Below are 25,657 nucleotides of genomic sequence, written 5' to 3'. Positions count from 1 at the left end.
GGAGGACGGTAGGCTGATAATTGATAAGCACTGTATTGCACAAAGGGGGCAGGGTATTCTGATCATTGATGAGTGCTGTATTACACGGAGGTGGGGATGGTAAGCTGATAATTGGAGAACGCTGTATTGCACGGAGGGAGGACGGTATTCTGATAATTGGTGAGTGCTGTATTACACAGAGGGGAAGATGGTAGGCTGATAATTGGTGAGTGCTGTATTACACAGAGGGGAAGATGGTAGGCTGATAATTGGTGAGTGCTGTATTACACAGAGGGGAAGATGGTAGGCTGATAATTGGTGAGTGATGTATTACACGGAGGGGAAGATGGTAGGCTGATAATTGGTGAGTGATGTATTACATGGAGGGGGGACAGTATTCTGATAATTGGTGACTGCTGTACTGCACAAAGGGTGAACGGTATTCTGATCATTGATGAGAGCTGTATTACACAGAGGGGAAGATGGTAGGCTGATAATTGGTGAACGCTATATTGCATGGAGGTGGGGACGGTAGGCTGGCAGTGAGCGCCGTAGTGTACGGAGGAAAGGACAGCAGGTTGATGAGCATGAAGTGCATTTTCTGTGCATTGAATGGTTTCACCCAACTTGGGCTGTGAAGTCAGCCTCTCGCTCCAGAATTACCTCCCCCAACTTCCCTTACGCGCCACTGACTGAGTTATGGGAGTGAGCAAACTCTGCAGGTGCAGGAGAAAATTGGAGGGTAATGTTCACTCTATCGGAAATCTTACGCACTGAGGTTCAGCAGTAGGCCTGCTGCTTTGCTGTTGTTGTAAATGTTGCAGAAGGTGGATTGCGTAGGTTAGAAGTGAGTGCATCGTGAAGTTCTCGTAATTTTTAATGGAGTGTTTTATTATGCCATTCTTTTTTTTATTTTATTAACCCCTGTGTTTTACAGACGTGTCTGATGGTGCAATCTTCTGAGACACTTCGCTGCACAATTGCAACAATGGAACAAAAAGAGTCCATCTTTACAAAGAAAGCTACTTATCAATGAGTTTTACACGGGCTGGTGATCCGAGTTGTCCTACTCCGACAATCCGAGTCCGTGGCAAACAATTCACGGATGCAGCGATGGCTCCAGCAAAAATGAAAAGACAGTCAACTGCAAATCACAGCCGTGTGGCACGTAAAAGTCCTGATTATTTTAAGTGGTCATTGGAATCTCAGAGCAAACAGAGTAAAGCTTTTGGTTGTGAAGTATAGTCAGTCAGTAGAAAGGTTCATGAAGCAATTTGTTTAGTACTAGAACTTATTACCCAGAAGAGGAAATGTCACACAGTTGGTGAGAACCTAATAATGCCAGCACGTAAAATTATAGTGAGTAAAATGCGCAGATAACATGCAATACAGGAAATTGAAAAGGTTTCACTCTCAAAGAGTATGATAAGTCGATATATTGTTGATATGCCACATGATGCTGAAGAGGTTCTGTGTGACTAACTGAAAAACAACAGCTTCTCTATCCAGGTTGATGAGTCAGCAGATTTCACCAGTTAAAAAGTCATGTTGTAGCATTTGTAAGATTTGTAAATGATGGTTAAATTCAACAAAACTTTTTCTGTTGTAAAGAGCTTCCCGAATTAAGCAAAGGCCTAGATATTTTTAATGTTTTGCCTTCATACCTGGATAAAAAGGTCTGTCTTGGAGGAACTGGGCTACTTTGGCTTACGGTCTTCAGTAACTTTACGATTCAACATTGTCAATAAATTTTCATGTTGTAAACAGCATTAAAATCAATTTACAACCTTTATTTACATTACAACCAGTTATTAACAGAAAATTATTGTCTGCTTTATGAGTTTTTAAAATTTATGAAAGGAAGTTTAATTTTAAGAAAGGTAAGCTAAGTTTAACTAGCTGCCCATGGCCTCCTCTACTGTAAAGATGAAGCCACGCTCAGGTTGGAGGAACAACACCTTATATTCCGTCTGGGTAGCCTCCAACCTGATGGTGTGAATATCGACTTCTCTAACTTCCGCTAATGCCCCACCTCCCCCTCGTACCCCATCTGTTACTTGTTTTTATGCACTCATTCTTTCTCTCACTCTCCTTTTTCTCCCTCTGTCCCTCTGAATATACCCCTTGCCCATCCTCTGGGTTCCCCCCCCCCCACCTTGTCTTTCTTCCCGGACCTCCTGTCCCATGATCCTCTTGTATCCCTTTTGCCTATCACCTGTCCAGCTCTTGGCTCTATCCCTCCCCCTCCTGTCTTCTCCTATCATTTTGGATCTCCCCCTCCCCCTCCCCCTCCAACTTTCAAAGCCCTTACTCACTCTTCCTTCAGTTAGTCCTGACGAAGGGTCTCGGCCTGAAACGTCGACTGTACCTCTTCCTAGAGATGCTGCCTGGCCTGCTGCGTTCACCAGCAACTTTGATGTGTGTTGCTTTAACTAGCTGTTGCTTTTTTCAAGAAAGGTTGGCTAAAAATTCATCCCCTACTCAAAAGAGCATTGATAATTATTTTTTGATGATTATATCTACAACTTACTGATCATTGAGAGCTGTAGATATAATGATTTTTGCTGAGGGACCTGAAAATAATTTCAAGGGCTCTTCCAGGGCAAAAACTGTTGAGAAAGGCTGCTCTAGGTGAAGCTAATAGAATGAATTAAGGAAACGTGACTGAGGCCTGACCCAAACCTGGGGAAGAAAATACACATCAATTTAAACCAGGTGATTATATACATATTAAGTCACTCTCCTACGTGGTGGGGGCCCTTTCAAGAGCTGCTAACCAGCTGTACGAGGGTCAAGGTACAAGGCAATGCCGACTGGGTGCATGGAACCAAGTGAAAGCTGTATTATCCCTCTCTTCCAGAGTCCGATAGTGTACTGGAAAAGATGGAAAACAGAAAAAAAGAAAAGTGAAGTGGCTAACGATATATGGACTTAATTGCCTCATTACTTTAGTGTCCAGATTTGCCTGCACTTCTAATAAATGTTCAGACTTAGCTTATGAGTATGCTTCTGGGACCAATATATCAAGTTACAGAGTATGTACGGGGATTCCTGCAAATGCAGGTGGGTGTATGTCGCTACGGCCAATACTCTTCAACGTAGTGGAACTGGAATGGTTCCAAGGTATAACCAATGCCTTAGCTGCATACTACTGGCCAGGTGAGGGGAACAATGGATATAATGAAGAGAGCAGATGAAGTACAAGTTAACAAATGGAAATGGCTATCAGTTTCTGGGAGTGATTGTTGCAAGGGATGGCATTTTCCGAACTATAGTAGCTGATAGTCACATCAGGATCGATAGGCTGACCCTTCTGAACATTGGAAAAATGGCATTTACCCACTATGTGCCACCTTTCCTACAATGGGACCCCTGCTTTCGCAATCCATAAGAGACTCGTCTCTTAGACCGCCACTACCTTGGAAGAAGTGCTGGAGGTGAGGGAGAAGGGTCGGCGTCCTGGTGAGGCTGAGATGGCCTGCTAATTGGCTGCTGCTCCTTAGCCTCCTCCTGGCTAATGTTCAGTCCCTGGACAACAAGCTGAGTGAACTGAGAGCCAGAATCTCCTGTCAGTGGGAAACAAAGGAATGTAATGTTTTGTGTTTCATGGAGACCTGGCTGATGGAGGAGATACCAGACCATGCTATCGAGCCCTCTGGGTTCTTCCTGTTCTGGGTGGACAGGTTGAAAAACCTCTCTGGGAAGAGTAAAGGAGGAGGGGTGTGCTTCATGGCCAACAATGCTTGGTACGAACCCCAGAATGTGCATGCCCTCAAATCATTTTGTTCCCCAGACCTGGAATACCTGGTGTTGCTACTGACCCTACTGGCTGCCTGGGGAGTTCATGGCTGTTATCATCACAGCGGTGTACATTCCGCTGCAGGCTAATACTGACTCAGCTCCCAAGGAACTGTACGAGACCAACAACACGCTAAAGACTGCACACCCAGAGGCTGCCTTCATCATCACCGGTGGGTGACTTTAGTCGAGTGTCACTAACAAAAGTCTCTCCGAAGTTTTGTCGGCACATCCAGGTGAGCACTAGTGGAGATAAGACACTTGACCACTGCTACACTCCCTTCCGCAATGCTTACAAGACTCTCCTTTGCCCAGCTTTTGGAAAATCAGATCACTCTTCGATCCTGCTTTTGCCAACGTACAGGCAGAAGCGGAAACAAGAAGCGACCATCGTTAAAACTGTCCACTGTTGGTCCGACCAGTTGGCCTCCATGCTGCAGGACTGCTTCGATGACATCAATTGGAATGTCTTTCATGATGAGGATGTCTCCGAGTTCACGAATGGAGTCAGGTGTTACAACTGGAAGGACATTGATGATGTTGTCCACCAGAAGTCGGTCAGGATCTTCCCAAACCAGAAACTATGGATCAATAATTCCGTGTGAGCAGCACTTACCACTCGACATGGAGATTACATTGCTGGATATCAACTAGAGCTCAAGAAAAGCAGCTACGATCTGCACAAAGCTATCAAGGCTGTGAAACAACAATACAGGGACAAGATTGAATCGAGATTCACAAGGAATAGCACACATGATTTGTGGCGAGAGTTGCATACCTCCGCAGACTTCAAAACCAAACGTTGTGGTGCCACCAACATCGCGGCCTCTCTCCCAGGTGAGCTCAGTCACTTTCACGCTCGGTTCGATGTTGGTAACTCTGAGTCTCCGAGGAAAGCCACTGCTACAACCTGCAACCTGGTCACCTCTGAGGCTGAGGTACGCAGACTTTTCCAACGAGTGGACAGTCACAAGGCTACAGGACCGACCGGTCGGCATCCCAGGGCGAGTACTCAGGATGTGTGCGGCACAACTGGCAGGTGTGCTTACAGACGTTTTTAATCCCTCCCTCTCTCAGTGTAGAGTGCCCTCCTGCTTCAAATTATCCACCATTGTCCCTGCATCAAAAAAGACCAAGGTAACATGCCTGAGTGACTAATGTCCTGTCGCACTCACCTCAATAATAAGCAAATGCTTTGAGAGGCTGGTCAAGGATTACATCTGCAGCTTGCTACCACCCAAACTGGACCCCTACAGTTCACCTGCCGATACAACTGATCGACAGATGACACAACAGCCGCTGCTCTACATACCGTCCTTACACATCTGGAGAAGAAGGATGCTTATGTGAGGATGCATTTCTTGGACTACATTTCAGCATTTAACACCATAGTTCCATCCAGGCTCGACAAGAAGCTCAGAAACCTCGGACTTGACCCTGCCTTGTGCAACTGGATCCTGGACTTCATGGCAGATCACGGGTAGGTGATAGAGTGAGCTCCACCACCACCCCTCTGATTCTCAACACAGAAGCCCCTCAGGGCTGTGTACTAAGTCCCGTCCTTTACTCCCTGTATACCCATGACTGTGTCGCCATGCACAGCTCTAATCTTCTAATTAAATTTGCCAATGACACTACATTGATTGGCCTAATCTCATAGAACATAGAATAGTACAGCACAGAACAGGCCCTTTGGCCCACAATGTTGTGCTGACCCTCAAACCCTGCCTCCCATATAAGCCCACAACTTAAATTCCTCCATATACCTGTCTAGTAGTCTCTTAAACTTCACTAGTGTATCTGCCTCCACCACTGACTCAGGCAGTGCATTCCACGCACCAACCACTCGCTGAGTAAATAACCTTCCTCTAATATCCCCCCTTGAACTTCCCACCCCTTACCTTAAGGCCATGTCCTCTTGTATTGAGCAGTGGTGCCCTGGGGAAGAGGCGCTGGCTCTCCACTCTATCTATTCCTCTTAATATCTTGTATGCCTCTATCATGTCTCCTCTCATCCTTCTTCTCCCCAAAGAGTAAAGCCCTAGCTCCCTTAATCTCTGATCCTAATACATACTCTCTAAACCAGGCAGCATTCTGGTAAATCTCCTCTGTACCCTTTCCAATGCTTCCACATCCTTCCTATAGTGAGGCGACCAGAACTGGACACAGTACTCCAAGTGTGGCCGATCCAGAATTTTATAGAGCTGCATCATTACATTGCGACTCTTAAACTCTATCCCTCGATTTATGAAAGCTAACACCCCATAAGCTTTCTTAACTACCCTATCCGCCTGTGAGGCAACTTTCAGGGATCTGTGGACATGTACCTCGAGATACCTCTGCTCCTCCACACTACTAAGTATCCTGCCATTTACTTTGTACTCTGCCTTGGAGTTTGTCCTTCCAAAGTGTACCACCTCACACTTCTCCGGGTTGAACTCCATCTGCCACTTCTCAGCCCACTTCTGCATCCTATCAATGTCTCTCTGCAATCTTTGACAATCCTCTACACTAACTACAGCACCACCAACCTTTGTGTCGTCTGCAAACTAGCCAACCCACCCTTCTACCCCCACATCCAGGTCGTTAATAAAAATCATGAAAAGTAGGGGTCCAGAACAGATCCCTGTGGGACACCACTAGCCACAATCCTCCAATCTGAATGTACTCCCTCCACCACCACCCTCTGCCTTCTGCAGACAAGCCAATTCTGAATCCACCTGGCCAAACTTCCCTGGATCCCATGCCTTCTGACTTCCTGAATAAGCCTACCGTGTGGAGCCTTGTCAAATGCCTTACTAAAATCCATATAGATCACATCCACTGCACTACCCTCATCTATATGCCTGGTCACCTCCTTAAAGAACTCTATCAGGCTTGTTAGACACGATCTGCCCTTCACAAAGCCATGCTGACTGTCCCTGATCAGATCATGATTCTCTAAATGCCTATAGATCCTATCTCTAAGAATCTTTTCCAACAGCTTTCCCACCACAGACGTAAGGCTCACTGGTCTATAATTACCCAAACTATCCCTACTACCTTTTTTGAATAAGGGGACAACATTTGCTTCCCTCCAATCCTCCAGTACCATTCCCGTGGACAACGAGGACATAAAGATCCTCGCCAGAGGCTCAGCAATCTCTTCTCTCGCCTCATGGAGCAGCCTTGGGAATATTCCGTCAGGCCCCGGGGACTTATCCATCCTAATGTATTTTAACAACTCCAACACCTCCTCTCCCTTAATATCAACATGTTCCAGAACCTCAACCTCACTCATATTGTCCTCACCATCATCAAGTTCCATCTCATTGGTGAATACTGAAGAGAAGTATTCATTGAGGACCTCGCTCACTTCCACAGCCTCCAGGCACATCTTCCCACCTTTATCTCTAATCGGTCCTACCTTCACTCCTGTCATCCTTTTTTTCTTCACATAATTGAAGAATGCCTTGGGGTTTTCCTTTACCCTACTCGCCAAGGCCTTCTCATGCCCCCTTCTTGCTCTTCTCAGCCCCTTCTTAAGCTCCTTTCTTACTTCCCTATATTCCTCAATAGACCCATCTGATCCTTGCTTCCTAAACCTCATGTATGCTGCCTTCTTCCTCCTGACTAGATTTTCCACCTCACTTGTCACCCATGGTTCCTTCACCCTACCATTCTTTATCTTCCTCACCGGGACAAATTTATCCCTTACATCCCGCAAAAGATCTCTAAACATCGACCACATGTCCATAGTACATTTCCCTGCAAAAACATCATCCCAATTCACACCCGCAAGTTCTAGCCTTATAGCCTCATAATTTGCCTTTCCCCAATTAAAAATTTTCCTGTGCTCTCTGATTCTATCCTTTTCCATGATAATGCTAAAGGCCAGGGAGTGGTGGTCACTGTCCCCCAGATGCTCACCCACTGAGAGATCTGTGACCTGACCCAGTTCATTACCTAGTACTAGATCTAGTATGGAATTCCCCCCAGTTGGCCTGTCCACATACTGTGACAGGAATCCGTCCTGGACACACTTAACAAACTCTGCCCCATCTAAACCCTTGCTACTAATCAGGTGCCAATCAGTATTAGGGAAGTTAAAGTCACCAATGATAACAACCCTGTTATTTTTGCACCTTTCCAAAATCTGCCTCCCAATCGGCTCCTCTGTATCTCTGCTGCTACCAGGGGCCCTATAGAATACCCCCAATAGAGTAACTGCTCCCTTCCTGTTCCTGACTTCCACCCATATTGACTCAAAAGAGGATCCTGCTACATTACCCACCCTTTCTGTAGCTGTAATAGTATCCCTGACCAGTAATGCCACCCCTCCTCCCCTTTTTCCATTCTCTCTATCCCTTTTAAAGCACTGAAATCCATGAATATTGAGAATCCATTCCTGCCCTGGTGCCAGCCAAGTCTCTGTAATGGCCACTACATCATAATTCCATGTATGTATCCAAGCTCTCAGTTCATCACCTTTGTTCCTGATGCTTCTTGCATTGAGGTACACACGTTTCAGCCCTTCTACCTTACTGTCTTTACACCGTTTATTCTGCTTCTCTTTCCTCAAAGCCTCTCTGTGTGTTAGATCTGGCTTTACTCCATGCACTTCTTTCACTGCTCTATCACTCTGGGTCCCATCCCCCTCGCAAGTTAGTTTAAACCCTCCCGAACCATGCTAGCAAACCTATCTGCAAGGATATTGCTCCCCCTTGAGTTCAGGTGCAACCCATCCAATCTGTACAGGTCCCACCTTCCCCAGAAGAGATCCTGATGATCTAAAAATCTAAAACCCTGCTCCCTGCACCAACTCCTGAGCCACGCATTCAACTGCCATCTCCTCCAATTCTTACCATCTCTGTCACGTAGCACTGGCAGCAATCCTGAGAACGCCACCCTTGAGGTCCTGTTCTTCAGCCTTCTGCCTAGTTCCTGAAACTCACACTTCAGGACCTCATCCCTCTTCCTGCCTATGTCGTTGGTCCCAACATGTATCACAACTTCTGGTTGCTTTCCCTCTCGTAGCAGGATGTCATGCACCCAGTCAGAGACATCCTGGACCCTGGCACCCGGGAGGCAACAAACCATGCGGGTGTCCTTCTCACGTCCACAAAATCTCCTGTCTGCTCCCCTGACTATTGAGTCTCCAATGATGACAGCTCTCCTCTTCTCTGTCCCACCCTTCTGCACCACAGGGTCAGACTCAGTGCCGGAGGCCCTGCCACTGTGGCTCACACCTGGTCGGTCGTCCCCCCCAACAGTATCCAGGACGGTAAACTTATTATTCAGGGGAATGGCTACAGGGGTGCTCTCACTACCTGTCTGCTCACCTTCGCTTTCCCCCTTCTGACTGTCACCCAACGACCTGCTTCCGACAGCCTAGGTGTGACTACCTCCCTGTAGCTCTCATCTATGACTGCCTCATTCTCCCTTATCTCAAACAATAATGAGGTGGCCTACAGGGAAGAAGTCATCTCTCTGACACAGTGATGTCAAGAAAACAACCTCTCCCTCAATGTCGCAAAAACAAAGGAACTGGTTGTGGACTACAGGAGGAATGGAGGCGGGCTAACCCTTATTGACATCAATGAATCTGGGGTTGAGAGGGTAAACAACTTTAAGTTCCTCGGCATCCACATCACCGAGGACCTCGTGATCTGTCCACACCGGCTGTGTGGTGAAAAATGTACAACAGCTCTTTCACTTCAGACAGTTGAGGAAGTTTGGTATGGGTCCCCAGATCCTAAGAACTTTCCACAGGGGCACAATTGAGAGCATCCTGACTGGCTGCATCACTGCCTGGTATGGGAACTGTACCTCCATCAATCACAGGACTCTGCAGAGAGTGGTGTGGACAGCCCAGCGCATCCGTAGTTGTGAACCTCCCATGATTCAGGACATTTACAAAGACAGGTGTGTAAAAAAGGGCCCATAGGATCATTGGGGACCCAAGTCATCCCAACCACAATCTATTCCATGTGCTACCATCCAGGAAGTGGTACCGCAGCATAAGCGCCAGGACCAACAGGCTCCAAGACAGCTTCTTCCACCAGGCCATCAGACTGATGAACTGATGCTGATCTAGATGTACTCTGTATTACATTGACTGTTCTATTTATTATAAATTATTATAAATTACTATGATTGCACATTGAGGCGGAGATGTAATGTAATGATTTTTACTCCTCATGTATGTGAAAGATGTAAGTAATGAAGTCAATTCAATTCAATTTAACAGACCGTAATATGCCAAGATTGCATGGAGCTAACTGGACAGCTGAAAAGTGCTGGTGTTAGATGGCTAAGATGGGTCAATGTAAAGGAATGAGTATGTGCAGAGAAAATTCTAGTTTACAGTGTGGTGACCATATTACTTCTGAAAGATCTCCGTGGTCACATATTGGAAATGCGGGGATCGAACTTACTCCGGCTACATTTTAACTGGACAGGATACTGTCACCCTGGATTTGTGGTGCCTGTGGTACATTACTCTCATGACCCAACCCCTCCTTACTCTCTTGCAGAAGAAAAGGGTGATTATAAGCACAGAGGAGTTCTGGATGATAGACTTCCCTTATTATGGGATAGGGAAAGTGGCACGGGAACTGATTAATATGACTTCACCCTTGAAAAATTAGCTAAGGGCATTGCCTCAGCCTTGGAGGATACACAAAGGCAGATTAACTGCCTTTAACTTCTGAAGTAATAGCCATTCAGACTGTGGCCTTGCAAAACAGGATGGCCTTAGATTCTATTTTAGCTGAGAAAGGAGGAACGTGTGCCATTATAGGACAAGAACATTGTGGCAATATTCCTGATGAAACTGAAAACAGAACCCACTGAGCCAACCAGAGCCAGAAAAGAATGAAACAGATACATAAGATCAGATAAAACTTTATTTATCCTATTGTTGCAAGATTGCTCAGTGAGAAATATATATATACCTTAAAATACAAAATGTAAGCATTGAGGTGTGAAAAAGAATACAAAATGTGCATTAAACAGTAATAGTGCAAAATACAGATGTGCGATGAAGCTATGTACTTATATCAGACAGAGTTCAACCCGGAGAAGTGTGAGGTGGTAACTTTGGAAGGACAAACTCCAAGGCAGAGTACAAAGTAAATGGCAGGATACTTGGTAGTGTGGAGGAGCAGAGGGATCTCTGGGTACATGTCCACAGATCCCTGAAAGTTGCCTCACAGGTGGATAGGGTAGTTAAGAAAGCTTATGGGGTGTTAGCTTTCATAAGTCGAGGGATAGAGTTTAAGAGTCACGATGTAATGATGCAGCTCTATAAAACTCTGGTTAGGCCACACTTGGAGTACTGTGTCCAGTTCTGGTCACCTCACTATAGGAAGGATGTGGAAGCATTGGAAAGGGTACAGAGGAGATTTACCAGGATGCTGCCTGGTTTAGAGTGTATGCATTATGATCAGAGATTAAGAGAGCTAGGGCTTTACTCTTTGGAGAGAAGGAGGATGGGAGACATGATAGAGGTGTACAAGATACTAAGAGGAATGGATAGAGTGGACAGCCAGCACTTCTTCCCCAGGGCACCACTGCTCAATACAAGAGGACATGGCTTTAAGGTAAGGGGTGGGAAGTTCAAGGGGGATATTAGAGGAAGGTTTTTTACTCAGAGAGTGGTTGGTGCGTGGAATGCACTGCCTGAGTCAGTGGTGGAGGCAGATACACTAGTGAAGTTTAAGAGACTACTAGACAGGTATATGGAGGAATCTAAGGTGGGGGGGGGTTATATGGGAGGCAGGGTCTGATGGTCGGCACAACATTGTGGGCTGAAGGGCCTGTAATGTGCTGTACTATTCTATGTTCTATCATTGTAGAGATAAGAGAATAATTCTTCTGAGGGCTGTGGGTCCCAGGGGAACATCTTTGATAGTTGGTGCATTATGGAATTATTATCACTATAATAATAATAATAATAATAATAATATGATTTGGCTATCTAATTCAATTGTGCAATCTAACCCTTTTCAACAAATCACCTCTTTTCTATGTACCGTCGAGTTAAGGGCAAAAGGTATGACCCAGAATACAGTGAAGAAGACTGTTTAAAGATGTGGCGGCTACCCCCAGGTTATGAGGTCTCTTTTGCAGACACCGGTCTACGGCGGGGTGGGAGAATTGTGGAAGAAAATTCTGAATAAAGGGTTAAAATGTCTGAGTTGTTAACCCCCTGCACCTTCCTTTAATTGGCAATATGCAGAGTGCTAGCCAAAGTGCATAACACAGCACAGTAAACAAGATGGAGACAGGGAGGGTCACAGATTGTAGGAAGGACCCTGTCGCCTGTTAATTTTCTGTCAATTAAAAAGTGTGCCTGGTTTTCCCTCACACAAAACAAATTACACTTTTGTATTTTAATGACTTACTGGATCTAAGGATTTCATGATCTTTCAATATATCATAAATAAATAGGGGAGGAGAAGATGGCAGTGTGACGCAGCGGGCGCGGCCTCTCCGGTGAATGATATCTGTAATCTGTCAAGTAGGGGACCGTGCCCAATTCTGATTTGATGGAGACAGATGTGAGAGTACGGAGGAACATCTGGAAAACTTCTGAAATACCCGCTTTGCTGTCGCTGCTACTGTGTGGTAACTGGAATCTCCAGAGCAGAAGGCCCCAAATCCTTGGCTTTGCTCGTTTTGGCGGCTGGGGATAAGTTGAAGGCAGTCGGCAGAGGATGGCGCTCGGGAGGCTGTATCAGAGGGGCTGGTCGGAGGCTCGAATTTTTCGGATGGACGGACTCCGTGTTGGCTGTGGTTGACTGCTTCCAAGGCATCGGCAGTTGTCGGTGCCTTGGAAACATAAAAACATAGAAACATAGAAAATAGGTGCAGGAGTAGGCCATTCGGCCCTTCGAGCCTGCACCGCCATTCAGTATGATCATGGCTGATCATCCAACTCAGAACCCTGTACCAGCCTTCCCTCCATACCCCCTGATCCCTTTAGCCACAAGGGCCATATCTAACTCCCTCTTAAATATAGCCAATGAACTGGCCTCAACTGTTTCCTGTGGCAGAGAATTCCACAGATTCACCACTCTCTGTGTGAAGAAGTTTTTCCTCATCTCGGTCCTAAAAGGCTTCCCCTTTATCCTCAAACTGTGACCCCTCGTTCTGGACTTCCCCAACATCAGGAACAATCTTCCTACATCTAGCCTGCCCAATCTCTTTAGGATTTTATACGTTTCACTCAGATCCCTCCTCAATCTTCTAAATTCCAGAGAGTATAAACCTAGGCACTCCAGTCTTTCATCATCTGAAAGTCCTGCCATCCCAGGAATCAATCTGGTGAATCTTCTTTGTACTCCCTCTTTGGCAAGAATGTCTTTCCTCAGATTAGGGGACCAAAACTGCACACAATACTCCAGGTCTGGTCTCACCAAGGCCTTGTACAACTGCAGTAGTACCTCCCTGCTCCTGTACTCGAATCCTCTTGCTATGAATGTCAGCATACCATTCGCCTTTTTCACCGCCTGCTGTACCTGCATGCCCATTTTCAATGACTGGTGTATAATGACACCCAGGTCTCGTTGCACCTCCCCTTTCTCTAATCGGCCACCATTCAGATAATAATGTTTTCCTGTTCTTGCCACCAAAGTGGATAACCTCACATTTATCCACATTAAATTGCATCTGCCATGAATTTGCCCTCTCACCTAACCTATCCAAGTCACCCTGCATCCACTTAGCATCCTCCTCACAGCTAACACTGCGGCCCAGCTTCGTGTCATCTGCAAACTTGGAGATGCTGCATTTAATTCCCTCGTCTAAGTCATTAATATATATTGTAAACAGCTGGGGTCCCAGCACTGAGCCTTGCAGTACCCCACTCGTCACTGCCTGCCATTCTGAAAAGGTTCCGTTTATTCTCACTCTTTGCTTCCTGTCTGCCAACCAATTCTCTATTCACATCAATACCTTACCCCGAATACCGTGTGCTTTAAAGAGGTTTATGGCAGGGAGTTTCTCCATTTTGCTGCCTGCTATCGGGGACTCGGGAGTCGATTGGGACTTGAGATTTCTTTTTTACCATGCCCATGGTCTGTTCTTTATCAAATTATGGTATTGTTTTGCATTGCTGTAACTATATGTCATAATTATGTGGTTCTGTCAGTGTTAGTCTTTGCTTTGTCCTGTTTTCTGTGATATCTCTCCAGAGGAGCATTGTATCATTTCTTAATGCATGTATTTATTTCTAAATGACAATAAAAGAGGACTGAGTGTTCTAATAAAGACTCATCATTTGGCCAGGGTTCTCAGCATGCTTGCAATAGTCTATCTTAGTTTGAAGTATGTTCTGACAACCTATCTCTATGTGTTGTGGGCAGACAAGAGACCATCTTTGGCATTTTCGTGGGAATGGATAAAACGCACAGGAGTGACTTTTTGAACTTTGATTGATGTAATTGACTTTCTGTGCGCAGATATAAAAAAGGCTGTGACTATTGTTCTTTGAAAGACTTGACAATCACACCGTTAGTGAGTCACTCCTCCTTGATTCTTGAATGCGTTATTCTCTAGTCACTTCACAGTCCGTGTCCAATTCATTAGTGACCAACTTTAATTGAAAATCCTGAGCAAATTAATTGCCCTAACAATCGTGTTGTAGTTGACGGAAGTTGAGAAGGTGTGATGTTCTGGACTCCCGTGTGCTGATAGTTACCAGCAAGAAGCACACACTTATTTAATAACCTGCTGCTGAAGAATTATTTTTAGTCACTAGGTACGTTTGATGACAGCATATTCGGTTGTTTCCTCAATGACTTTGACTCTTGGAGCTGCGTTCTGCCGTAGGAACTGAATATCAGCATAAAATATCTCTGATTGCTCTGACTGGAACAGAAAAACACAGACGTTTACAGTACTGAAACAAACCACTCACCCCTGGTTTATATCTGACCCATCCCCACAGGACATTGCTACATTTGGCTACTAAACACACAGTTTCTGTTGTAACCTCAGGGATCTTAGACACCAGAGATACTGACGATGCGATTAGTTTGAAGCGACACACACACAATCCTGGAGGAATTCATTAGTTCAGGCAGCATCTATGGAGAGGAATAAACAGCCAATGTTTTAGCTCATGAACTCTTCATCGGGGCTGGGAAGGAAGAGGGCAGAAGCCAGAATAAAAAGGGTAGAAGGGAGATGGAGGAACACAAGATGGCAGGTGACAGGTGAGTCCAGGTTAGAGGGGAGGGTGAGAGAGGTGGAGGTGGGGGTTAAGGGATGATGTGAGAAGCTGGGAAGTGATAGGTGGAAGGAGCAAGAGACTGAAGAAGAAGGAATCTGATAGGAAAGGATAGTAGACTGTGAATAAAGGCTGGGGAACCAGAGGGAGAAGGTGTAGGTGATGGGCAGAATAAAGGCTGGGGAACCAGAGGGAGAAGGTGTAGGTGATGGGCAGATTACTATGCAATTCTACATTTCCAGGTCTCTTTGTTCTATAAGGGCTTAATAAAGCAATCTCGAAGCAACAGGTTTTGGGCCTATTTCCTGGCTTCCAAAGGAACTTTGGGTTAAAACATTGGAATCCGACACCTCCCTTTCATCTCGTGCAGTCGTCGAGTCATACAGCAGGGAAATACGGCCATGCTGATCTTTTCCCGATCGACTGAATTCAATTGGTCCCCGTCTGTTCCATATCTCTCTCTGCCTTATATATTTGAGTGCCTGTTTAAATGTCTCTAAAACGTATTGTATCTGACTCCAAAACTATCTCAGGCAGAGATTTATAGCTATTAGCCAGATTTCTAAGTGTGCTAAATGCTCACATCTCATTTAAAGCCAGGTCCCAACCTGGGCAGCAGCATATCTGTGAAGAAGAAAGGCCTGGAAATCTACTTCCCTATCTTGCCACGAAAACTCTATGGACAAGTACACTATCCTTAGGGTTACCATGAGTCGTTGATGACAGCACTCAACAACGGCAACATGCTGTAGAACATATATGTCACCATATACAACCCTGAGATTCATTCTTTTGTGGGCATTCACAGAAAATACAAGGAAACAAAACAGAGTCAATGAAAGACCTCACCCCACAGGAGGGACAAGAACCAAGCTGCAGATTAGACCTTGAGGTGAAGAGTCCTCGAAAGTGAGCCCATAGCTTGTGGGAACAGTTCAGTGATGGGGCAAGTGAATTTATCCCCAGTGGTTCAAGTTCAGAAGTAGAAAGCCCAAAAGGTGAAGACCGAAGTCAATGACTACTGAGGTAGAGGACCAAAGGTCGAGTCTGTGCATATGGCCCAGAGACGGGAAATTGAGAGTCCGGGACCAAGGGACTGGAGGCTGCTTTTCCTGGGGTTGTCAGCATGAGATTCTGGAGCCAATACTGGAGGCACAGAGGTGGCCTATCCTGGGGTTGTTAGCATGGGTATGTAAGGGGATGAGAGGGTGGAAAAGGAGCTTGTTTTGCTGTTGTCTTGTTGCTATTGTGTCATTCAGTGTCCTGTCTGACTGCATCACCGTGTAGTACGGAAGCTGCAAGGCATCATACCGCAAGGCCCTGCAGACTATAGTGAAAACTGCCAAGAGGATCATCGGAGTCTCCCTCCCCCTTATTTGTGACATTTCCTGGGAGTGTTGCAGATGAAGAGCTTGAAGCATTGTTGAGGGTCCCCACCACCCATCCCGCAATCTCTTTGACCCACTACGGTCAGGAAGAAGGGACAGGAGCATCAGGACTGGGACTGTCAGACTGGGTAACAGCTTCTTCCCTCAGGCTGTGAGACTAATGAATACCCTGTCACCACTGAGGTCTCATCACCAGGACAGTGTACTGTTTACTGTTTACCTGTGCTGTGCTCTACATGCATATTGAATGATATTTTATTAACGTATTGATGGTAATATTTGGTTTTATGTGCTGTGATACACGTATGTTCGAAGGAACATTGTTTCATTTGGTTGTATCCGTGTACAGTCAGATGACCATGAACTTGAACTGAGTTCTGTTGAACGTTGTGGGCTGGTTGTGTTGGCGCCAAATACGTGGCGACACTTGCAAGCTGTCGCAGCACATCCTTGGGTGTGTTGGTTGTTAATGTATGTTTTGATGTACATTGATAAATAAATCTGAATGACATTTGCTGAATGTTTCCCTGCAAGGTTATACCTCAGAATAGTTTGTCTCAGAACAATTTACACGTGGAGTTTTTTACAAAATTGCAATACGGCACAGAATAGGCCCCTCGACCGTGACACTCAGCAACCACCTATTTAACTCCAGCCCAATCACAGGACAATTTACAATGACCAATTAACCTATTAACCGGTACATCTTTGGACTGTGGGAGGAAACCAGAGCACCTGGGGAAACCCACAAGGTCATGGGGAGAGCATTCAAACTCCCACAGCGGTGGGAATTGAACCCAAGTCGCACGTACTGTAAAACGTTTTGCTAACCACTACACTACCGTGCCGAGTTCAGTGTTCAAACCTGGTCTCTGTTTACAGAAGGATGGGAATAGTCCAGGAAAGGTTAACCAGGATAAAACTGGGAACGGGCATGCTGTCTCACCAGGAAAGGTGGGACTCACCAGGTGAGCTTCTGTTTTGAAGAGAGAAGGATTTTGACAGGCAAGATGTTCCTTTGAACATGACTCAAAATCTCACTGAACTGATCCCACAACATAGAGACTCAAATTCAAGGACTCTCCAACTTATGTTCTGAATATTTCTTGCTTACTTATTATTATTATTATTATTATTTTATTTTTATCCCTCTCTTTTTGTATTTCCACTGTTTGTTGTCTTTTACACTTTGGTTGTTTGTCCAGCTTGTGAACGGTTTGTCACTGATTCCACAGTGTTTCTTTGTATTTACTGTGAATGCCTGCAAGAAAATGAATCTCGGGATTGTTTTGGGGACTTGGATAATAAATTTACTTTAGCTTTGAAAGGGTATCCAGAATTAGCATCACTGGTTAAAAATAAGAGTCGTCCATTTTATTTGGAGAGAGGTGATTTTATTTTCTCTCTCTGATGGTTGAGTTTTTGGATCTCTCTTCCTGATAGGACACTGGAAGAAGAGCCTTTCAGTCTTTAAAAGAGAAAGAGATGGATTCCTGATAAGCAAAGGGAAGAAAAGTCACTGGAGGAGATGGGATTATGGAGTTGCAGTTACAATTGAACCACTGTGACCTTAATAAACAACAGGGCAGGTCTGAGGGTAAATTGTTAAACTGGTTTATCTTGGCCACATGTACTGAGGTAGAGTGAAGAACTTGAACACTGTTCATACAGATCAAATCATTACCACAGTGCACTGAAGTAGGACAAAATAAACCAATAACAGAGTGCAGAATGAAGTGTGCCAGTCACAGAGAGAGTGCAGTGCAGGCAGACAATAGGGTACAAGGTCTTAACGAGGTAGATTGTGGGTTAAGAGTCTATCCTACAGGGTATCCTTTCAAGATTCAAAATTGTTCAATATCTTTTCCATTTCACTAGTGTGAAGCAGAACGAAATAATTGTTACTCTGTATCTGACGCAGCACAAAAACACAAGAAGATAAAGAACACACCAATAAAAATATACAATAAATATAAATACTTATATAAATAGCTTATATACATAGATTGATTGTATGTCCATAAAGTGAGGTCAGGCACAGGACTGTCTGCACATAAGGTGACTGACAGGAAATGATAAAGTAGTGGTGGTTGGGGGTGTGCAGGGGTGGGTTAGTGGGTGGAGGTGTTGATCAGTCTTTCTGCTTGGGGAAAGTATCTGTTTTTGGATCTGGAGGTCCTGGTGTGGATGCTACATAGCCTCCTCCCTGACAGTCCACGAGCAGGGTGGGTGGGATCCTTCATGATGTTACTGGCCCTGTTCCAGCACCTTTCTGTATCTATGTCCTTGATGGAGGGTAGCTGGTGCTGGCGATGTGTTGGATAGTTTGGACTGCCTGTTGTAGATTGTTCCTGTCTGCAGCAGTGCAGTTTCTGTACCGCGCAGTGATGCAGTTTGTTAGGATGGCCCCTACTGTACATCTGTAGAATGATGTGAGTATGGATGTGCAAAGTCCAGCTCTCTTCAGCCTCCTCAGAAAGTAGAGGTGAGTATAGGAGAGTAGAAATAGTCTTATAACAGTGGGGTGGAAGGGCCTGTTCCTACTGCTAATTCATATTAGTGTCTGAATTAAATGTCAAAGAGGAAGTAATGGTGTTTATCTAACAGACTTTCAATACCTGATTTATTAGGAAGTAAAAGTGTTCATGGAAAACATTCCTCAATGTTATATTGAAGAAGGTTACTTACCGCAGTAACATTTGTGGCTGCCTGTGTATTCACCTCGGTTTCAGCTGAAATAAAATGAGAATTTGTTTGAGAGTTGCAACACAAGAATGATAATTGAACTGAAATCACATTGTGATGAATGGTCTTCAATTCACCCTTAGCAGGTGCATTCAGACAGGGACAGCAAACTGCAGAACATGCCATGTGAAGCATTTCCCATCAGAGCCTCCACAGGGGCATGGCAAGCAAGACTCACACGTGACTCAGAGTTGATTGCTTTTGTGTTATTCAGGCTGCATCAAGCCTTATAAAAGTGTAAACCATAAGACAGAGGAGCAGAATTAGGCTATTCAACTCATCAGGTCTACTTCACATTCCATCATGGCTGATTTATTATCCCTCTCAACCCCGTTCTCCTGCCTTCTCCCCATAATCTTTAATACCTTTACTGATCAAAATCTTCACAGCTCTGTATTAAATACACCCAATGACTTGTCCTCCACGAAGGTCTGTGGCAATAAATTCTCCAAATTCATCACCTCAGACTTAAGAAATTCCTCCTCACGTCTGTTCTAAAGAGACATCCTCCTATCCTGAGATTATGCCCTCTGGTCCAAGGCTCCCTCGGAAGTCTAGGGAGGAAGCATCGTCTCCACGTCTACTCTAGCGAGGCCTTTCAATATTTGATAGGTTTCATAAGAACATAAGAAATAGGAGCAGGAGGAGGCTATCTGGCCTGTCGAGCCTGTTCTGCAATTCAATAAGATCATGGTTGATATGACCATGGACTCATCTCCACCTACCTGCTTTGCCTTGTAACCCTTAATTCCCCCTACTATACAAAAATCTATCCACCCTTGTTTTAAATATATCTATTGAGGTAGCCTCTACTGTTTCATTGGGCAGAGAATTCCATAGATTCACCACTGTCTGGGAAAAGCAGTTCCTCCTCATTTCTGTCCTAGATCTACTCCCCTGAATCTTGAAGCTTTTCCCCTAGTTCTAGTCTCACCTACCAGTGGAACCAACTTTCCTGCCTTTATCTTATCTAGCCCTTTCATAAAGTTGTATGTTTCTATAAGATCTCCGCTCATTCTTCTGAATTCCAGCATGTACACTCCCAGACGACTAAATCTCTCCTCATAGTCTAACACCCTCATCTCTGGAATCAACTTGTTGAACCTCCTCTGCAGCAGCACCAAAGCCAGTATATCCTTCCTCAAGTAAGGAGACAAGAACTCCTGGTGTGGCTCCAACAGTACCTTGTACATTTCCAGTTTAACCTCCCTGCTCTTAAATTCAATCCCTCTCGCAATGAAGGCCAACATTGCATTTGCTTTCTTGATAGCCGGCTGCACCTGCAAACCAACGTTTTGTGAGTCATGTACGAGCACTCCCAAGTCCCCGTGCACAGCAGCATGCTACTATTTTTTTTTACCATTTAAATAACAATCTGATCTTCCACTTTTCCTTCTCTGTAACACCTTGGAAAAGGTTTCACTGCTACGCTGTAATGTTTCACTGCTAAGGTAATGGTTTCTCTGCAGCAGCAATGTTTAGGTGATGACTGGAAACAATGGCACATGTTAGCCAACGAGCAGGATGTTGTTCTTTCTTGTGTGTCTGGGAGAGGGATTTCACGGGCTTTTTGCCGGGGAGAGATGAGGAGAGAAGATACGAATGGAGAGAGTTGGTAGACTGCCGGATGGATTGGACTTGAAGCGAGGGTCCGAAGGTCAGTGACGATCGGAGGTCGATGGTGGACGAATGGCTTATCAGTGAGCTCCAACGTTAGCGCAATAGACTGTTTCATGAGAATGAGCTGTTTTCTCTTTTCTGTTTCTTTACTAACTATATAGTTGAATTAAGAGTTATAAAACCCAACTGTTTAATCGCTTATTGTGTACCATTTGTTATCTCGTGGTACTGATTTGTAACAGGGGACACATCACTCAGCATCCACTCAAACGAGATTTCTTAAGTTTGGCTGGGCCGGGGGCTATCATCACTTAGATTAAGCCGGTAGCCGAACCGAGAGTTACAATTGTGGGATTTGAATCCAGGACCTCTCACACTAATGGAGGCACCGATGCATGTTTTGTCTTCTCCAACTGATCCATGTCTCCCTTTTTGACGGTTGCCTAAATGGTACCAATGCCCGGGTCATCTCGCTGAGCAGCTGCCACTTCCCCAGAACTCAATTCCGGCAGCTGATTTGTCTTCAGAGCAGTCAAGATACGGTAATCTTGGGGAATGGTGTCAACAGAAGCTCCCAATTGATCCACCGCTCAATCCTGCCTCTCCTTTCCCTCTGCCTTCACGGTGATGGCAAACTGACACATGGCCTTCACCCCCGGGGCAGGAACGCTCTCTCACTCCTCATCCTGTCCAGTCCCTCGTGCGCCCGTCAGGACAAAGCATCAGCATCGATGTTCCTGCTTCCCGGCCAGTATTTCAGGCTGAAATCACAGGCAGACAACGCCGCCAACCACCGATGGCCTGTGGCATCCACTTCCACTGAAGACAAGATATAAGTTAGGGGGTTGTTGTCCATCCTCACCTCAAACTTGGCGCCGTAGAGGTAGTCACTCAGCTTAGCTACCACTGGCCATTTCAACGCCAGATATTCCAGCTTGTGCGTGGGATAGTTTTTCTCAGAGGGCGACAGACTATAGCTGATAAATGCAATGGGCCTCAACCTGGTTCCCTGGCCAATGTTCCATTTGCCTTCTTGGTAGTCTGCTGCACCTGCAAACCAACCTTTTACGATTCATGCACAAGCACTCCCAAGTCCCTCTGCACAACAGCATGCTGCAATTTATCACCATTTAAATAATAATCCTATCTTCCATTCTTTCTTCCAAAGTGGATGACCTCACATTTATCAACGTAGTACTCCATCTGCCAGACCCTTGCCCACTCACTTAACGTAGCTATAGCTCTCTGCAGACTCTCTGTTTCCTCTGCAAAATTTGCTTTTCCACTCAATTTAGTGTGATCAGAAAACCTAGATACACTACACTCGGTCCCCTCTACCAGATTGTTAATGTATATCTTGAACAATTGCTTGCGCAGCACCGTACCCTGCGGCACACCGTTCACCACGGATTGCCAGCCAGAGTAACACCCATGTGCCCCAACTCCCTACTTTCTATTGGTTAACCAATTCTCTATCCATGCTAATACATCACCACGACTCTATGCATTCTTATCTTATGGATAAGTCTTTTATGTGGCACCTTATCGAACACCTTCTAGAAATCCGAGTAAGTAATGTCTATCTGTTCCCCTCTATCCTCTGAACTCATTATATTCTCAAAGAACTCCAGTAAGTTTGTCAGACAAGACCTGCCTTTGCTGAATCCATGCTGCATCTGCCTGATGGATCCATTTCATTCCAGATGCCTCGATATTTCGTCTTTAATGATAGCTTCAATCATTTTCCCAACTACAGATATTAAACTAACTGGCCAATAGTTACCTGCCTTTTGCCTGCAACCTTTTTTGAACAGTGGCGTGACAATCACTGTTTTCCACTCTGCTGGGACCTGCCCATAGTCCAGAGAATTTTGGTAAATCATCACTAAAGCCTCTGCTATAACTTCTGCTATTTCTTTCAGTACCCTGGGACGCATTCCATCAGGACCAGGGAGCTTGTCCATCTTCAGGCCCATAAGTTTGCTCAGCACTATGTCTTTAATGATAGCTATTGTACTGAGGGCCTCACTTCCCATTGCTTCCATAACATCTTTCATTTTAGACATGTCCTCCTCCATGTAGACCAACACAAAATAGTCATTCAAAGCCTCAGCTATTTCTTAATACCCAATATTGATTCCTCCTTCTTGTCCTCCAAGGGACCTACATTCACTTTAGACACCGTTTTCCACTTTATATAATTATAAAAACTTTTACTATCTGTTTCTATATTTTGAGCAAGTTTATTTTCATAATTTAGCTTCCCTTTCTTTATTGCTCCCTTAGAGGTTCTTGGTTGCTTTTTAAAGTTTTCCCAATCGTCCAGTTTCCCACTACTCTTGGTGACTTTCTATGCACGTGCTTTTAGTCTGATGCCTTCTTTTATTTCCTCAGCTATCAAAGGCTGGCTCTTCCACCCTTACTGTGCTTGGTTTTAACTGGAATACACTTTTGCTGAGCTCCGTGTAAAATCTGTTCCTCAGCTGTCTCACCATTTAGCCCAGTGTTCCCAGTCGACACTAGCCAAATCCCATTGTAGTCTCCATTGTTCAGGTATAATTCACTGGTTTTAGATCAAACTATTGCACCCTCCATTTGTATCAGAAACTCAGTCATACTGTGATCACTCATTCCAGGAGGGTCCCTAACTACTAGATCACTAATTTTACCTGTCTCACTAATTTTACAGGACCAGATCTAGGATAGCACGTTCCCCCTCAATGAGATCCCCCTTCATTTTTCTAAACTCTAGCAAATATAAGCCCAGAGGAATCAAATGCTCCTCATTCAGTATCCCTTTCTTGTCTGGAATTGTTCTCATGAATCTCCTCTGGGCTCTCTCCCATGTCAGCACATCCTTTCTTGGATAAAGGGTTCAAAACTGCTCACAGTACTCCAATTGTGATATGACCAATGCTTTATGAAATTTCAGCATTGTATCCTTGTTTTTATATTCTGATTCTCTTGAAATAAATTCTAACATCACATTTTCCTTCCTCACCACTGACTCAACCTGCAAATGAAGCTTTAGGGAATCCTGCACAAGGACTTCCAAGTCCTTTTGTGCCTCAGAATTCAGATTTTTCTCTCAGTTTAGAAAATAGTCTAAACTTTTATTCCATCTACCAAAGTTCATGACCATGCACTTCCTGACACTATTTCATCTGCCACTTCTTTGCCTATTCTCCTTATCTGACTAGGTCCTTCTGCAGACTCCCTTCTTCTTCAACACTACCTGCCCCTCCACTTATCTTTGTATCGTTCTCAAAATTGGTCAGTAAGCCATCAATTCCTTCATTCAAATTGTTGACATATAATGTGGAAAGATGGGGTCCTAACACAGACCCTGCAGAACACCACTATTTACTGGCAACCAACCAGAAGACGCTCCCTTTATTCCCACCCATTGCCTCCAGCCAGTCAGCCAATGCTCTACCCATGTCCGTATCTGTCCTGTAAGACCACGGGCTCTCATTTTGTTTGGCTCATGTGCAGCACCTTGCAGGCTAATGCTTCAATGCAAAGCTGCTTTCAGCTGGCTATTCCATAAACTTTTCAACTGGGAGTAAAGGATTAATCAAAGAATTTATTGTATGTTCTTTAGTTTACTCATGATCACAGGTCTGAGTTCAACCAAGGTCAAGTGGATGAGAATTTGAAAGTCTTTGCTCATGCGTTCTTTTAGAACGGAGATGAGGAGATATTTCTTTAGCCAGAGGGTGGTGAATCTGTGGAACCCGTTGCCATGGGTGGCTGTGGATGCCAAGTTTAATGTATATTTAAGGCAGGGGTTGAAAGATTATTGATTTATCAGTGTATGTCTGCTCTTATATCTTATGATCTTATGTTATTGTTCTTGGGAAATTTCTGCTATTAATTTTGCACTAATGGGAACCAACTTTAGAAAATGTGCATGAATTGAGAATTTTTTAAAAGTCAACTCAAGATTAATTGTATGCCAGTCAGTGACAGTGCCCTAGAGCAAGCTGTCCTCTGATTTGAAGCAGATATTGAGTGCTTAAGTTTGGATTGTTTCGATACAAGATCTGATTGGAATTGAAATCTTAAAAGAGTAGAGGTTTTCATTCCATTTCAATCTCTTGGTATGGTCTGACTGTCAGTAAGTTAGGATAAAGTTGTGAAGAATTTTCTTTAATGTGGCTTCTGAATCTTTATCCTTCTCTATTTCAGAGGATGAGGAATGTTTATTTGTCTGCATATATTGAAGAGGAGTGAAAAGGCAGGACTGGAGTTGCTGTTGAGGATGATGAAACAATTGATTACTCCCTTGTCCTGCATTGGGAATCATTGTTGAACATAACTATCATGTGAAGTAATTCTCAATATGAGCACTGAAATGAACTTTTTACCTGTGACTGTGGCATACACTGTTTCCTGATATTCAGTAGAGCACCTGGGTAAACAGTGAAGATAATGTTAGTGAATTAGCTATATGATAGTTGTTAATGTCTTAAAAACAATTTGACAACTTTACCAGAAGTTAAATTATTCAGATTATCTTTTCCAGTGTATTGAAGTTCTGTGAAAGTAGCAGTTGTCTGTTTCACATACGTTTTGATACTCCTGATGGAATTGGATTGGTCACTGCAAATTATCCCCTGACTAGGCTAGGATTAAATTTAGAGGTTTGTTGGGTGGCGTGGCTCAAAGGGCTGGAAGGGCCAACTCCACACTTTATCTCAATAAATAAACACATTGATCCAAACATGAAGTGGACATGCCAACAGTTCAACGAAAATAGGAGTTTGAGGAGATTTGGTATGTCACCAAAAGCTCTTGCAAATTTCTACAGAGAGATGGTGGAGAGCATTGTGACTCGTTGTACAACAGCCTGATAGAGAGGCTCCAACACACACACATTGCAAGAGGGTTGTAGACTCAGCCAGCTGGG

At 44.5% G+C, this 25,657-nt stretch overlaps 1 protein-coding gene across 1 annotated transcript in view; it reads right to left on the bottom strand.

Annotated features, from left to right (window-relative positions):
* Positions 1–10,674: 10,674 nt before the first annotated feature.
* The window catches only part of LOC140201978 (uncharacterized), a 127,470-nt gene continuing 112,487 nt past the window's right edge, over positions 10,675–25,657 (bottom strand). The window contains exons 12-14 of the mRNA XM_072266845.1: positions 25,116–25,159; positions 19,069–19,112; positions 10,675–14,631 (exon numbers count right to left, since the gene is read on the bottom strand). Of these exons, the coding sequence (XP_072122946.1) occupies positions 14,518–14,631; positions 19,069–19,112; positions 25,116–25,159 (202 nt within the window). The 3' untranslated portion in view covers positions 10,675–14,517. The remainder of the gene's footprint in view (positions 14,632–19,068; positions 19,113–25,115; positions 25,160–25,657) is intronic.

Source organism: Mobula birostris, chromosome 8 (assembly GCF_030028105.1).
Source record: "Mobula birostris isolate sMobBir1 chromosome 8, sMobBir1.hap1, whole genome shotgun sequence".
NCBI lineage: Eukaryota > Metazoa > Chordata > Chondrichthyes > Myliobatiformes > Myliobatidae > Mobula > Mobula birostris.
The sequence above is the reverse complement of the archived record's forward strand: the minus strand, read 5'-3'. Positions and strand labels throughout refer to the sequence as shown.